General features: G+C 44.8%; 1 protein-coding gene across 1 annotated transcript; it reads right to left on the bottom strand.

Moving 5' to 3' along the window:
- Positions 1–2,056, bottom strand: LOC136473460 (uncharacterized). Its single transcript, XM_066471101.1, has 2 exons — positions 826–2,056; positions 1–305 (listed from the first exon to the last, which is right to left on the bottom strand). Exons 1-2 carry the CDS (start codon positions 2,054–2,056, stop codon positions 199–201), a joined length of 1,338 nt encoding a protein of 445 aa, XP_066327198.1. The 3' UTR covers positions 1–198.
- Positions 2,057–15,136: the final 13,080 nt, after the last annotated feature.

Here is a 15,136-nt window from a genome sequence, read left to right as displayed (position 1 = left end):
ACCAAAGACCATTGTTCCCGCTTTATAGAAAGCAAAGTTTTGAGTTTGCTGGGATAACCAGCTTACAAGATAAGCATTACAGTGCTCAAGGCACTTCCCCTCTAAAAGGAAACAGAAATAGAACGAGGAACCAAAAGAAATACCAACCAGAAGAGCATCATGACATTATAGCAAACTTTTTTTTTAGAAAAAAAAAAACTACACAGCTTTCACTGATCTCTTGATTGCGCCAAGTGTCGTGATAATCTCTGTGTCGTCGTCATTGACCAACTTTTCTCTTTCTACTTCAGCAGGATGCTCCACTTCTGCATAAAAATTATCGAGCGATGTACCAAAACATCAGGGTGGGCAATGATTTTATTGTTAAAAACATAAACATTACAGGTTAACCAAAGACTCCAAGTTATATAAGCTAACAGAAAGATCCACATGGATTTGAGAACATCCCCTTCCTTACTACTAAGCTCAAAGAACTGGGTTAAGTTTGTTGGAAGAGCTACACGGCCTGGTACTCCTGAGGCTATGCAGAAACAAATGTATTCTCATATATAAAAAGAGTTAAGTGTAACACTGCTGTCCTTAAACATATGAGGACAACTGGACAAGTGAAACGAACTGTTGAATCTAGACAGAACCTGGGTACATATTATTCCTACTCTGCAATTTGTAAAGGACGATAGCACTATAAAAAAACAGACACCGTATACTCAGCATAAGAGATTACCAGTAGAATAAAACAAAGATTTGCCAATTGTTTTCTTTTTATCTTCAGTTTATAGGTTATCATAACCAGTTCCACTTGAAACAGAAAGCTCAAATTGTTACCTACTAAAGAAGTAGGCCATGGCATGAAGTAGGGATGAGCATGGCCATCAGCTTTTACATAAAAGAGCTTTTCCAGCTTCCTTGTTTCCAGGCAGAAGGATAGGTACCAACAAGGCAAAGTAGCATCTCTAAATGTCTCAAATGTCGTCATGTACACAATGCCGTCCCGAATTGCAAACACTTTAAGCTGTTCAAGTTCATCCCGTTCGCCCTCGGTGGCCTCAAGAACCTCTTCCTCCATCTGCAACACATTTTGAAGCACCCACTTGTCAACACCATCAGCATCTGGTGTCCGGAACCAAACGAAGAGTGTGAAATCGATCGCGGCCACGATGCAGAGCTTCCCATCCTTTGTATCCCCAGTCCTGTAGAGGTGGCCTTGCCCACTCAAGCCATGCGGCAGATCGATGAACGAGAATTGCAGCGTCGCAGTGTCCAGCAACACCTTGTAGGCATTCTTATGGTGTGACCAGCACAGGAACCCATTCACCTGATTCCCCGAGAGAAGCCAGTACTTGCCACTCGCCGGCTGTGTCGGCACAGGCTCCGACCAGGGGAGAATCTGCCACTTCCTGGTGGTCGACGAGAAGACGGCAACGCGCACCCGAGACTTGTCGTGGCAGGAGGAGACCACGCGGAACGAACGCCTGTCGGGAGCCTCGTCGTCGGGGACGACCAGGAAGAAATCACCGGAGATGAACTTGCCGCGGTGTCCTTTGGAGATCTCATCAGGCAGCTTGGGGACGAGATCCAAGGCCCCGGTGAGGGGGTTGTAGGCGGCGAACTGCTTGGTTCTCCAGTTGAGGAGGAGAAGGCAGCCGCCGCGGCACTCCATTATCTGCCATCCGGGGAAGACGTCGTCGTCGTTCTGGTGCGGGACGCGGGTGAGGAAGGCGTCGAGGCCGCGGACGGCGGCCGCGTGGTCCCGGTCGGAGCCGCGGCGGATGGGCGTGAAGGTGGGGTTTTCATTGCCGTCGGGGTCGAAGAAGAAGCCGAGGAGAGGGGCCGGGTGCAGCGCGCGGAAACGCCGGCGGAAGGCGGGGGAGGAGCGGACGGCGGCGAGGAAGGCGCGGCAGGTGAGGGCGGCGCGGACGAGCGAAGGGAGGGACGGGAGGCGGAGGAGGATCTCGCGCAGGAGGTCGTCGGAGAGGTCGCGTATGGTGGTGGGGGCGGGCGGTGCTTGCGGTTGCGGTTCCGCCGGTGACGGTGGGTGCTCAGAATGGGCGGCCATGGGGAGAGGGCGACGGAGAGGAGAACGGGGGCTTTTTGAGGAGGACAGGAGACAGGAGGCCGGTTTTTTGGAATGGGCTTCAGTTGTTGGATGGGCTGGCCGTCTGGTAGGCGGACAATTTGATTTTCTATTTATTTGATTTGGAAGGAATGGGCTTCAGTCGTTGGATGGGCTGGCCGTCGTTGCAATTAGTCTGGATAACTTTTAGCTAGTTAATCTGGCTAACAGTCATAGCCAATCCAAATAAACTCTTAACTCTAGCTGTTGCTTTGTGTACGTGTGTTCATGGGTGAGTGTGCGGGTGTGTTGCGGACGTCTATGTTGTACTGTGTAATTTTCAAAAAAGAAAAAGAAAAAACTCTTAGCTATGACCATATTATTTAGACTTATATGTGGTAGGGAGTATCAGTTAATTCCTGAATTGAGAGGGTGGTGTTACGTAGAAGAGATGTTTTGAAGTAATCCCTCCGTCCACAAAAAGTGCAACAATGAGATTTGTACAAGTCAAATTAGCTTAACTATGACCAAGTTTATATTAAATAGTATTAATATTGATGTCTCCAACTAGGTTTACTATAAAAATTTATTTTATAATTAATTTAATGATACTTATTTCTTATAATAAATGTTAGTTCTTTTTAATTACTTTGGTTAAACCTTACATTGTTTGCCTTCTTATAAAGTGAGACTTGTATTCTTTTATGAATGGATAGAGTATATGCGTAGTGCCACGAGTTGTTGATGCCTGTGCCTATGCAAGATCTGCTTGTGCTTTGCCGCAAAATGACAAAGAAACATTAGAATTCAAAAAAAAATTGTAGAATTTCTTCTCCTTTCCTTTCCCCTCAGCATGTCATTTGATTTGCTGGAGGATGGTGGAGCGAGCTCATGTGGCTTCAATGATTGAGGACTTTGTATGGCCTGAGCTTTGATAGTCTCAACCACTCTACACAAATTTATGACAGTGCTAGCGCCCGGAAGTCCGAACGGACGCCCGTGTTTGGAGGCCCACGCCTACACCTTGTTCCCATGCATTGCACCCTGTATACCACTCGACCCACGCGATGTCTGTGCCCCCACCCAACCCCACATGGCGTTTGCGCCCCCGCCCGACCCCATGCCACGTTTGCGCCTCGCCTGACCCCTCACGCCGCCTCCAACAGCTGCAGCAGGCGAGTCACATTACAACATGTGCAACACTCCAATCTACTTTTGAGACATTCAGATGCAACACTTGCAACATACGTCTGAAGACTGATAAAACATTTGAAACATGAGTCTAAAACACTTGCAAAAATACTTGAAAACCATTGCAAATATACACAACATCCAGATAAAGCAGTCGCAACATATGTGTGAAACATATGCAACATTCAGATAAACACACTTGCAACATACGTCTAAAAAATATAAAACATTGGGAACAACGTTTACAACATACGTATAAAACCATTACAACATATGCAACATCTCGATCTACTTTTGCAACATCCTTACGAAACACTTGCAACAAACCTCTAAAACATCTGAAACACATGAAATATATGATTGCAACATGTGTTTTCAGCGCAACATCTATGTAAGGAAAATGGACCCTAGGCCCATTCACTTTGGATTTTGGTGTTTGATGACCAACACAACCAAATTGGATTAATGGATTTTCAAGTAATTATTTTGTAGTTCAATAGGATGCAAAACATGACTTGGACAAAGGCGACGTGATGATCTGATGATCAACACCTCAAGAAAGACATGTGAAGATGCATAGAAGACATATAAGGTCAAGCAAAGTCTAAGCACAAAGATTGGAACCAAGCCGGACGTAAGATCGCGAAGAAACGAGCCCGGTAGACGTGACCCGGACGCGGCCCTATGAGTGACCGAACGCGTCCGATCAGGTGCCAGGCAACAACAGGTGTCGGTAGCTATGACCGGACGCTGAGCGAAGCAGTGACCGGACGCACCGGTGATACTGTTCATCGTCACGGCAGTGTTTTTAGCGTGACCGGACGCAGCAGACTGGACGACCGGACGCACTAAGTGCAGCGTCCGATCGAGTCTAGAGAGGTTCCAGAGCGGCGCCAGCGCGACCGGACGCGTCCGGTCAATGATGACCGAACTTTGAGCCAAGTCCGATCAACGTGCGTGCTCCAACGGTCGGGATGACTAGACGCGTCCGGTCAGGACGTGATCAGCGTCCGGTCAGTAGCAGAAAAGTGGGTTTCGTCCTCAACGGCTATTTTTTTAGTGGGGCTTATAAATAGACCCCCAACCGGCCATTTGAGAATAGTGGAGCTGAGGAAACATACCAAGGGTGTTAATACACCATTTTAGTGATCTCCACTTGCATAGTGCTTAGTGATTGATTAGGTGATTAGCGTAGGTGCTTTGCGAAGTGGTTAGGTTGATTTGACTACCGCTTATTCGCTTGCTCTAGGTTTAGGCCTAGTGTTTAGTGAGGTTTACATACCTCTTACCACTTGGTGCTTGCACGCACCATTGTTGTACATCGGAGGGGCTTATAGTCTTGTGAGATCACACCAACTGCGTTTGTGGTGTGGCCGCCACCGTATATCGGAGGGAACAAGACCCGCGATGGTTCGGCCGAAAGCTTGATAGTGAAGACGGCAGGGAGCGGTCCGAGAGAGGCTTATCAGAAGGCACACCAGAGACCCACCTGCGTGTGGGGAAGGTCCGGGGCTATCCACGGAGACCGAGAGCTTGGCCCTTGCGAAGGATTCCTTGTGAGGGGCTCCAACGAGGACTAGATGGAAGCTTACGTGCTTCTCGATACCTTGGTAAAAATACTAGAGTCGTCGACGGGAGTTTGCATATCTTTGCCTTACTCTTTAGCTTCCGCATTTACATTGTTTGCATAACTCCTTTTTACGGTAGAGATAGCAACACACTAGCAAAATCGTAGTTGCACATTTAGATAGCTTATCTTTTGCATATGTTTTGCTAAGGTTAGAAAAAGATGCCATATTTTAGAGTTAGAGTTTTAAGTTGCCTAATTCACCCCCCCCCCCCTCTTAGGCGTCACGGTTCCCTTTCAATTGGTATCAAAGCCGGTTGGCTCAATTTAGACCTTTGGCTTCACCGCCGTTGAGCCGACACTATTTAGAGTGGTTGGGATGGATACCTCTAGGCCTCCGCACTTTGATGGCACTAACTTCCCCTACTATAAAGCTAGAATAGCTTGTCACCTTGAGGCGGTAGATTTGGGTGTTTAGAGAGTCACTCGTGACGGGATGAAACCCATTAAGAATCTCGATAAACCCACAAAGAGTGAAGAAAAAGAAATTCATTTCAATGCTAGAGCTAAAAATTGCTTGTTTGAATCTTTTAGCATGGATGTGTTTAACCAAGTGTTCACTTTAAATACGGCACATGAAATTTGGTTAAAACTCCAAGAGCTCCATGATGGCACAACTAATGTCCGTGAGCAAAAATATTATCTAGCTAAACAAAATTATGATTCCTTTAAAATGAATGATGATGAGCTTGTTCGTGATATGCATTCACGTTTGAATCTAATTATCAATGAGCTCCATTCAATAGGATTAACGAAGCTAGATGATGCGAACATCGTGAGGAAGATCATCTCTGTGCTACCACATAAGAAATATGCAAGCATCATCACCATCATTCACAACATGGAGGACTTGAGCACCATGACCCCGGCCATGGTCATTGGCAAGATAGTGGCATTTGAAATGTCACGCAAGATGGGTCAAGAAGAAGCCTTTTCATAAAGCAAAGGCAAAGCTCTCACATGTAGTGAGAAAAAGAATATGAAGGGCAAGCAAGTTGAGACAAGCTCAAGCTCAAGTTCCTCAAGTGAAGATTAAGAAGAAGATGAGGATGATGAGGATGATGATGATGAAGATTCAAGTGATGATGATCAATCTTCCTCCTCCACCTCCGACCTTGATGAAGAATCAATCAAACTGATCAACAAGGTAGAGAAGATGATCCAAAAGCTCAATATCAAGGGTGTGCCCATCCAAATTTAAGATTTCATCTTCACCAATCAAAGAAATGAGTAAAGAAAGAAAGGATGGTATGGATATGGCGAGTTAGGGCACTTTGTGGAAGTTTGTCCAAACAAGCCCACACCCCAAGACAAAGAAGAAGACGTGCAAGGACAAAGTCCTCACATCAATAAGGTCATGGGATGATTCTTCAAGTGAAGAAGAAGACCATCACAAGAGACGAGGGCACAAGCACTCATCATCAAGCACCTCACATGTGTGCCTTATGGCACGAGGTAACAAAAAGCATATCCCTAGTGATAGTGACAATAATAGTGATAGTGATGATGAGCTACCTTCTTATGATGAAATTGTGCAAGAAAATATTAACTTTGCTAAAGTTTGTAGTAGTCAACATAAGAAGCTTGAAAAATTAAAAGAAAAACTAGATAGCTCACAACAAGTTTATGCTACTTTGCTTGAACAATATAAAACTTTTGCTAATCTTAATATGGAGCTATCTATTAAAATTGAGCAACTTGAGACTAGTACAAACACAAATAATTGCACAATCAATGATGAGCAACTTGTAAAGAAAAATGAAAAAATAAAGAAAAAGTTAGCTAACTCACAAGATGCTTATAAAAGTTTGCTTGCTAAAATGGAAACTATGTGCAAACATTGTGATGAGCTAACTAAGAAAGTTGCTAAGTTTGAAGCCATCGATACTACCCCCACCGGGGCATCTAAAAAAATTCAATTTTTTGATATGCCTAAAAAGGATGCCTCAACTTCTTGCAATGATTTATATTTAGACTCACCCTTGTGTAACCAAGTTTGTGTTGAGAAAATTATTGTAGATACATGCACATAAGAGGTTGCAATGGAGAATGAGCAACTCAAGCAAGAAGTGGCTCGCCTTACCAAGGACTTGACTCAAGTAAAAAGCAAAACGAAGCAAGCCCAACTTCATCAAGATAACACTGTCAAGAGAGTGAAGAAGCTTGATGAAGGACAAACCGTGGTTTGCTATGTGTGCCATAAGAAAGACCACAAGTCCTATGAGTGCAAGGTGAAGAATATGGGAGGAACTAAGAACAAACAGAAAAACAAAAAGGAAACAAGCAAGCTCTCCAACACCTACACCAACAAGGTGGACAAGAAGGCCTCCACACCATACTTATTAAAGAAGAAGAAAAATAACAAGGTGGTGGCCATCAAGGTGAACAAGCAAGTCAACAATGGGGTCAAACGCTTTTGGGTGCCAAAGAAGATCATTTCCAACATGAAGAGCACCAAGAAGGTTTGGATCCCGAAAGAGAAGTGAGAAGTCCGATGGACTTCAGGAAATTTGGAGACTTAGCAAAGTATGGGTGCATTTCATGGAGTGCATCACATTGGATCATGTCAATTGCCAAGTGGGTTAGTGAATACTATGGACCCAAATTCTCCTTTCCATATTAGGTAACTAGATTTAAATTCTTACAATTTTAATTAGCATCTAGTTTCTTTTTGTGCCTAGGTTTGCATTTGCATGCTTAAATCCTTTGTCATGCATACACTAGGTATTTCTTATGGTTGGCTTGCTCGGTCTCACTCTTAACCCTTGGAGCAAACCTACATGGTTTAAATTGTTTAGGAGCATGGCACATAGCTTGTTTTACAATTGTTCATCTAATATATGCCAAAGTCCAAATTGTAGATAATTTCTCCCGAATGTCACTTTCGAAAATGATTCTCACATTCATGTGATATCATCTTTCAAGTGGTATTTTTTATTCTAAAATCAATGTGCATGTCTCCTACAAGTATTCCATACTTGTGTGCACAAATTTAGGGGGAGGTTACTATACAAGTTGGATGCTTTAAGACTAACACCTTTTCAAGCTTATCATATGTGTAGTAGTCTCATTGAAAGGAAAATAGAGTCCCCGGAGTTAAGCATCATACTTCAAATATCCACCACCTATTGCAAGTGGTATAAATCAAATTGGTTTCCACATGTGGTATTTCTAAACCGATATCATCATGTTGATTTCACTTTGGTATTTATATACTTTCTCCATGCATTATATAGATTAAACTCCCTTGAGCATTAATTTGCCAATTATGCATAAACTACATTCTCCATCATATGTATGCATATATTTAGGGAGAGCTTAGTCTATATAATGTGAGAGTCAAATTTTATGACATATTCCACTCCACATACAAAGGATCACAAAGTTTGACCCTCCCTTATGCTACTAATGTCTTCCTTTTTGGTGTTTGATTTTAAAGGCGGAGAATTTGTAGGACCAAAAGCAAGCCCGATCATTATAATTTACAAGTGGTAATGATCCAAGAAAGGGAGGATAGTGGATTATGGAGTTAGGGAGAGACTTAAATCCATAATGCCACATGGAGACATTTGCAAGGGCAAGATAAGTTTCCAAAGATGTTTATATGTGGTATCTTTTATCATCATATAACATTGTCCTTTGCATTGCATCCTAGCAAGTAGATAGTTTTTAAATTCCAAAATTTATATTATTTACTTGTTTTGGTCGTGTTGTCATCAATCACTAAAAAGGGGGAGATTGTAAGAAAAATGGACCCTAGGCCCATTCACTTTGGATTTTGGTGTTTGATGACCAACACAACCAAATTGGACTAATAGATTTGTAAGTAATTATTTTGTAGTTCAATATGATGCAAAACGTAACTTGGACAAATGCGACGTGATGATCTGATGATCAACACCTCAAGAAAGACATGTGAAGATGCATAGAAGACGTACAAGGTCAAGCAAAGTCCAAGCACAAAGATTGGAACCAAGCCGGACGCAAGATCGCGAAGAAACAAGCCCGGCAGAGGTGACCGGACGCGGTCCTATGAGTGATCGGACACGTCCGATCAGGTGCCAGGCAACAACAGGTGTCAGTAGCTATGACCGGACGCTGATCGGACGCTAAGCGAAGCAGTGACCGGATGCACCGGTGATACTGTTCATCGTCACGGCAGTGTTTTCAGCGTGACCAGATACAGCAGACTGGACGACCAGACACATGAAGTGTAGAGTCCAGTCGAGTCCAGAGAGGTTCCAGAGCGGCGCCAGCGTGACCCGACGCGTCCGGTCAATGATGACCGGACTCTAAGCCGAGTCCGACCAACGCGCGCGCTCCAACGGTCGGGACGACTGAACGCGTCCGATCAGGACGTGATCAGCGTTCGGTCAGTAGCATAAAAGTGAGTTTCGTCCCCAATGGCTACTTTCTCAGTGGGGCTTATAAATAGACCCCTCAACTAGCTATTTGAGAATAGTGGAGCTGAGGAAACATACCAAGGGTGTTAATACATCATTTTAGTGATCTCCACTTGCATAGTGCTTAGTGATTCATTAGGTGATTAGCGTAGGTGCTTTGCGAAGTGCTTAGGTTGATTAGACCATCGCTTATGCGCTTGCTCTAGGTTTAGGCCTAGTGTTTAGTGAGGTTTGCATATCTCTTACCACTCGGTGCTTGCACGCACCATTGTTGTATATCGGAGGGGCTTGTAGTCTTGCGAGATCACACCAACCGTATTTGTGGTGTGGCCACCACCGTGTACCGGAGGGAACAAGGCCCGCGTCGGTTCGATCGGAAGCTTGATAGTGAAGACGGCGGGGAGCGGTCCAGGAGAGGCTTGCCGGAAGGCACACCAGAGACCCACTTACATGTGGGGAAGGTCCGGGGCTATCCACGGAGTTACCCGACCGAGAGCTTGGCCCTTGCGAGAGATTTCTTACGAGGGGCTCCAACGAGGACTAGGGGGAAGCCTGTGCGCTTCTCGATACCTCGGTAAAAATACCGGAGTCATCGATGGAAGTTTGCATATCTCTACCTTACTCTTTAGCTTCTGCATTTACATTGTTTATATAACTCTTTTTTGTGGTAGAGATAGCAACACGCTAGCAAAACTGTAATTGCACATTTAGATAGCTTATCTTTTGCATAGGTTTTGCTAAGGTTAGAAAAAAGACGCCATAGTTTAGAGTTAGAGTTTTAAGTTGCCTAATTCAACCCTCCCTCTTAGGCATCACGGTCCCCTTTCAATCTACTTGCTGCTTGGACGATTGGAGGCTCGTCGACGCGGAGCTCGACGCCGGTGTGGAGCTCGATGCCGTGGAGAGGCTCGTAGCTCCGGTGGAGAAGGCAGCCAGCGTGGTGGAGAACGCTGCGACAGGCGGATGGCCCGGTGGAGAGGAAGGATGGTAGGCGGCGGCGCTGGAGCGTGTTAGAGAGAGAGGACGGAGGCCGGTTGAGCGCGGTGGAGATGCTGCGGCGGCATGGTTGCGCTGGAGCACGCACGCAGTGGAGAGCGCAGCGGCGGCGTGGTCGCACTGGAGCGCGTGCGGCTGTGTGAACGCGACGGGGGCGCGGTGAATGGAGACGAACGACGATGGGCTCACGAGCAAATAAGGTTGGGCGAGCAGACACGTAAGTGACAAGTTGGGCCGTTGGGCTGGTGTCGTGGCCCATCAACGGGAGCGTCCGGATATACGGACGTCCTTAGCACAACATTAGCGCAGAACTTATCCCCTCATCAACGACCCTTGCACTCTTGCACTAAATCCAATCCCTCTCTTCCTTCCTATTTATAGCCTTGCTTTTCATCCTATTATATCCTTGCTTTTCATTTGACGTAGACAGTTCTCTTGCTCTCCTATCCTCTTCCCAAACAAATATGCAAACAAATAAGGCGGAGAAGAAATTAGCAGAGCTGTTAGTGAAAATTGCTATTGCCTGAGAATGGGTGGCAACAGGAGGACTTCTACAGCTTCCGAAAATTCATGCTCCAACTCACTATATTGTACTGCAACAGTTCTTGCTTCAGTCCGAGTTCCTGTGCAAGAATCAAGGTGCAATTTAGTTGCTAGCTGCGCTTCCATGTCTGTGAATGAAGAAAGGATGCAAGAAAAAAAAAACTCTAATGGAGTATATGGTTTTTACATGAAGATAAGACAATGAACCATGGCATAGATTAAATTACATCTTGGGATACAGGTTCATGTGTTCTGCTACTTGTATCGTTTGAACATCAAACACCAGCAACAGGGCCAACAGAACTGATACAAGAAAAAAGTAATGTAACTTGGGATATGTTAATGGTGGAACTAAGTGTCCGGATAAACACTTAGGCGCCGTTTGGATATGCAAAGTATTTTGGAGTACATATTGGATAAATGTTACGTTTTTGCAAAATGCTTTAGTTTTCAAAAGTTGTTGGATGTTTGGATATAATAAATTTTGCATTATCTAAAACCATGGTTTTGTCAAACTCAGTCTTTTTGAAGTTTTAGAAACTACTTCACGACCTCTTTGTACTTAACCACGGTTATGTCTTTGACCTATAAAATCATAATTTTCTAAAACTACATCATCAAAACAGACCCCTTAATCATTCAACAGATTGTAGTTGACACTATCTAGATAAAAACCAGTTGCATATATATATTTGATCCATTAAATTCATTGTGGCAACCTTGTTTTTGTTTTGTTTTTGCAATAAATACTTTCATATTGTGATGCTTTTGATCCTTATTAATTGGGCAATGCTAAGGTACAAATGTTACCTCTGAGGATGTAATATTTCAAATCAATATGAGTCATTCAGCCTGTTTGTTGGTTGGTTTCTGGGCTGATAAGCTCGGCTGGTGCTGGTTTGTTATGAGAGAAAAACGTTGTTGGTTGGCTGATAAGCCCTGGCTGAAACCAAGAAGCGAACAGGCGAATTGATTCTTCACATTTCATAAATTACTTAATAAATTAAAAAAATCCAGGAAAACAAATAAAATCTTGCCACACGCCCCTAATGACGGGGAAGTCCAGGAAGACATGCATGCCGATTCCCCACATGCAAGCCGATTCCCCTAATCACAGACTAATCACGCGGCAGATACAGAAGCGATTCTTTCCCTCTCCGTGCGCGCAGTAGCGCGGGATCCCGACGGTGTGCGCATGGGTAGAGCGGGCAGGCTGGAGTCGGGTGCACGCCGGTCGTCCTCGTGCGCCGCCGCCGATCCGGCCATCCTCGCTCCCTTCCAGCTAGGTGCGCACCTCTTCCCTGTGAGTCGTCTCGATCCGATTCTTCCCCCAAATCTCTGAATCAGATCCCCTTCCTTGCTCCTTCAATCACGGAAGATGTTGCTTTGGCAATGTCGCCGAACAAGCGGCGGTCACGGGACCAATCCCTAGGTTTCCATCGCCACCTACGCCGCCATTGCGAGCCGGTAAAAACATTGGAGTTTTGTGTTCAATCATGTTACCCACGCTCATCAAATATATGCATGGACACGCTAACCACGTACACGATAGCTAGCCGCGTACACACGCGCTGACCACGTATACGCTAACCACGCATCTAACATGCATGCATGGACACGCTCACCACACACGCTAACCAGCCTAACCACGTACACACGCGCTAAACCAGGCTGACCATGCTACTAGCCGCGTACACACACACGCTACACAGGCTAACCACACACGCTAATCACGTACACATACAAATCCTAACACATGTAAAATCAAATGTATAAAGTTACATACAAATAATATGGCAATCAAAATGCAATGAGTACAAAGTTATAAAATAAAAAAGATTTACCATATATATCAGTCAGAGATCACGCATGCATCAATCAAATCTAGAAAAATGATTTTTTATATCTAAAACTTTCCTTATTTATCCTATTTTATAAAATAAAAAATTAATAAATATACATTTCATCTGTTACCTCTTAGTCCGATCGTAATCGATGAACGGCTCATAGTTATTTGGGGTACCGCAGTAAAGCCCTTATTAATTATTTCGTACAAGATTGTAAGCCCGCAACAAAGGTTAGGAATGCTAGTTCACACACATTAATCTCCTTGAGGATATGGATAGCATTGGGAAAATATTCGATACTATTTCCCTTGCTAACAAAGAGGATAAACTAGGTACTTGCTGCCGCATGGCTAGTAGCTACCGTGGGGTTCTGTGCCTAATAAGCCATTAATCAGTTTTCACTATGGTCCAAAACCATGAGCAAGGAAACTCAGGATGTACAACGAAGCACTAAGATATTCATCCTTCCACTAGGCGAGACAATGGAATTAAAGTTGTAAAATATATTATGTATATATGCTTCCGGTGCATAGGTTTAAATTTCCGTACATCGATGACAAAAATGACTTATCATGTGCATGTCACTCCTCTGAAATCCGAATCATGGCTTCATGTCATTTCTGGGAGGATGGTGGCAGCGAGTTCATGTCACGGCTATGATGTCACGATCCAACACGGGCGTCTGTGACTCCTGTCCGGACGCGGCTCCGCAGGAGCGTGCCCCATCTCTCTCAGAAACAAAAAAAAAAACAAATCCCCACTTCCTCATATGCTTATGCGCGCCCGGCGCCTAAAGCAGCGTAGCAGCTCATCTGTCCGTCCCCTTCACCCACCACGCGCCCTCGCTCCTTGCGCCGCTCACTTGCACCGCTCACCTGCGTCCTAGTCACCTGCGCTGCTCGCTCCCTCACCGTCCGTCCATCGCCCATCGCTGTCGGGTGCACCGCTGACCCCGCCATGGCTGCGGGGGCGCATGTGTTGTGGCGCCTCAGGTCTTCCCTGGCTGAGCCAAGGGCATCCACGAGCGTGGACGGTGCTGATGGTGCTCGCAGCCATGGCTCGCCGTTGGCTCCCACCTCGACGGCGGGAAACGACCGGCCCGACCTTTCCTTCCCTATGTTGCATATATATGTTTCAAGTATTTCAGAAGTTTCAGATGTATGTTGCAATTGTTTAATCTTAATGTTGCAAAAGTAGATCGGGAGATGTTGCATATGTTGCAAGTGTTTGTTCAAAATCTTTCATTTGTTTTCAGATGTATGTTGCAATCGTTTTTTTATCCAGATGTTGCATATGTTGCACACATATTTTTGCAATAGTATTTTCTAAATGTTTCAGCTGTTTTAGTGTTATGTTGCAGCAAGTGGTTTCATGTTGCAAGTTGTAAGTGTTTTATTTGGATGTTTCATATGTTTCACACACATGTTGCATGTGCATGTTCTAAATGTTTCATTTGTTTTCAGTCTTATGTTGCATTCATGTTGCAAGTGTTTTACGTTGTTCCGACGTGTGAGAGTCGGGGTCCGTGCGAACAGGGCACCCAGGGGGCTGGCGGACGGGGGCGTGCTCGTCCTTAGCCGCTCATCCCGGCTCCCGAGTGTCGCCCGCGCGGAGAGTTGGAGAGAAAGGAGTGGATCAAAGGAAGGACCGGTGGGCGCATACACAGGGGCAGAGTGCACTCGTTGGGTGGGACGGGGTGGGCTGCGCAGGCATCCGGACCTCCGGGAGCTAGCTTGTATGATAGATAAATCCGAGCTTTAGTCTCAACTACTTCTCTACACAGAATTTATTCCCTCGTCAACAACCCTTGCACTCTTGCACTAAATCCAATCCCTCTCTTCCATCCTATTTATATCCTTGCTTTCCATTTCACGTACCCAGTTCTCTTTCTCTCCTATCCTCTTCCCAAACAAATTAGGAAGAGAACAAATTAGCAGAGCTGTTAGTGAAAATTAGTGTGCAAGGGAAACTAGCTATTGCTTGAGAATGGGTGGCGACAGGAACAAATGGAGTTCTACAGCTTGGGAATTCATGCTCCAACTCACACAATATTGTACTGCAGTAGTATCATCGGCTGCAGCTTGTTTGCTTCAGTCAGTTTTTGTCCAAGAACAAATGGTGTGCTTGGTGCAACTTAGTTGCTGGCTGCGCTTCCCTGACTGCCAATGAAAAAATTTATACAGCGGATGCAAGAAAAACAAAGATTTAATCGAGTATGTAGTTTTTACATGAAAATTACTATGAACCATGTCATAGATTAAATTGCATGTTGGGACACAGGCTCATGTAGTCATGTGTTAACACCAGCAACAGGGCAACAGAACTGAAACAGGAAAAAGTAATATATTTGGCATATATTAATGGAAATAATTGTCCACATAAACACTTAGCCCTAAATGCAGAATAGTTTTGGAGTATTAGATAATATTACGGTTCTGCAAATCCTTTGGTTTTCAATAGCTACTAGATGTTCGGA

The sequence above is a fragment of the Miscanthus floridulus genome, chromosome 8 (assembly GCF_019320115.1).
Source record: "Miscanthus floridulus cultivar M001 chromosome 8, ASM1932011v1, whole genome shotgun sequence".
NCBI classification, from domain to species: domain Eukaryota; kingdom Viridiplantae; phylum Streptophyta; class Magnoliopsida; order Poales; family Poaceae; genus Miscanthus; species Miscanthus floridulus.
The sequence above is the reverse complement of the archived record's forward strand: the minus strand, read 5'-3'. Positions and strand labels throughout refer to the sequence as shown.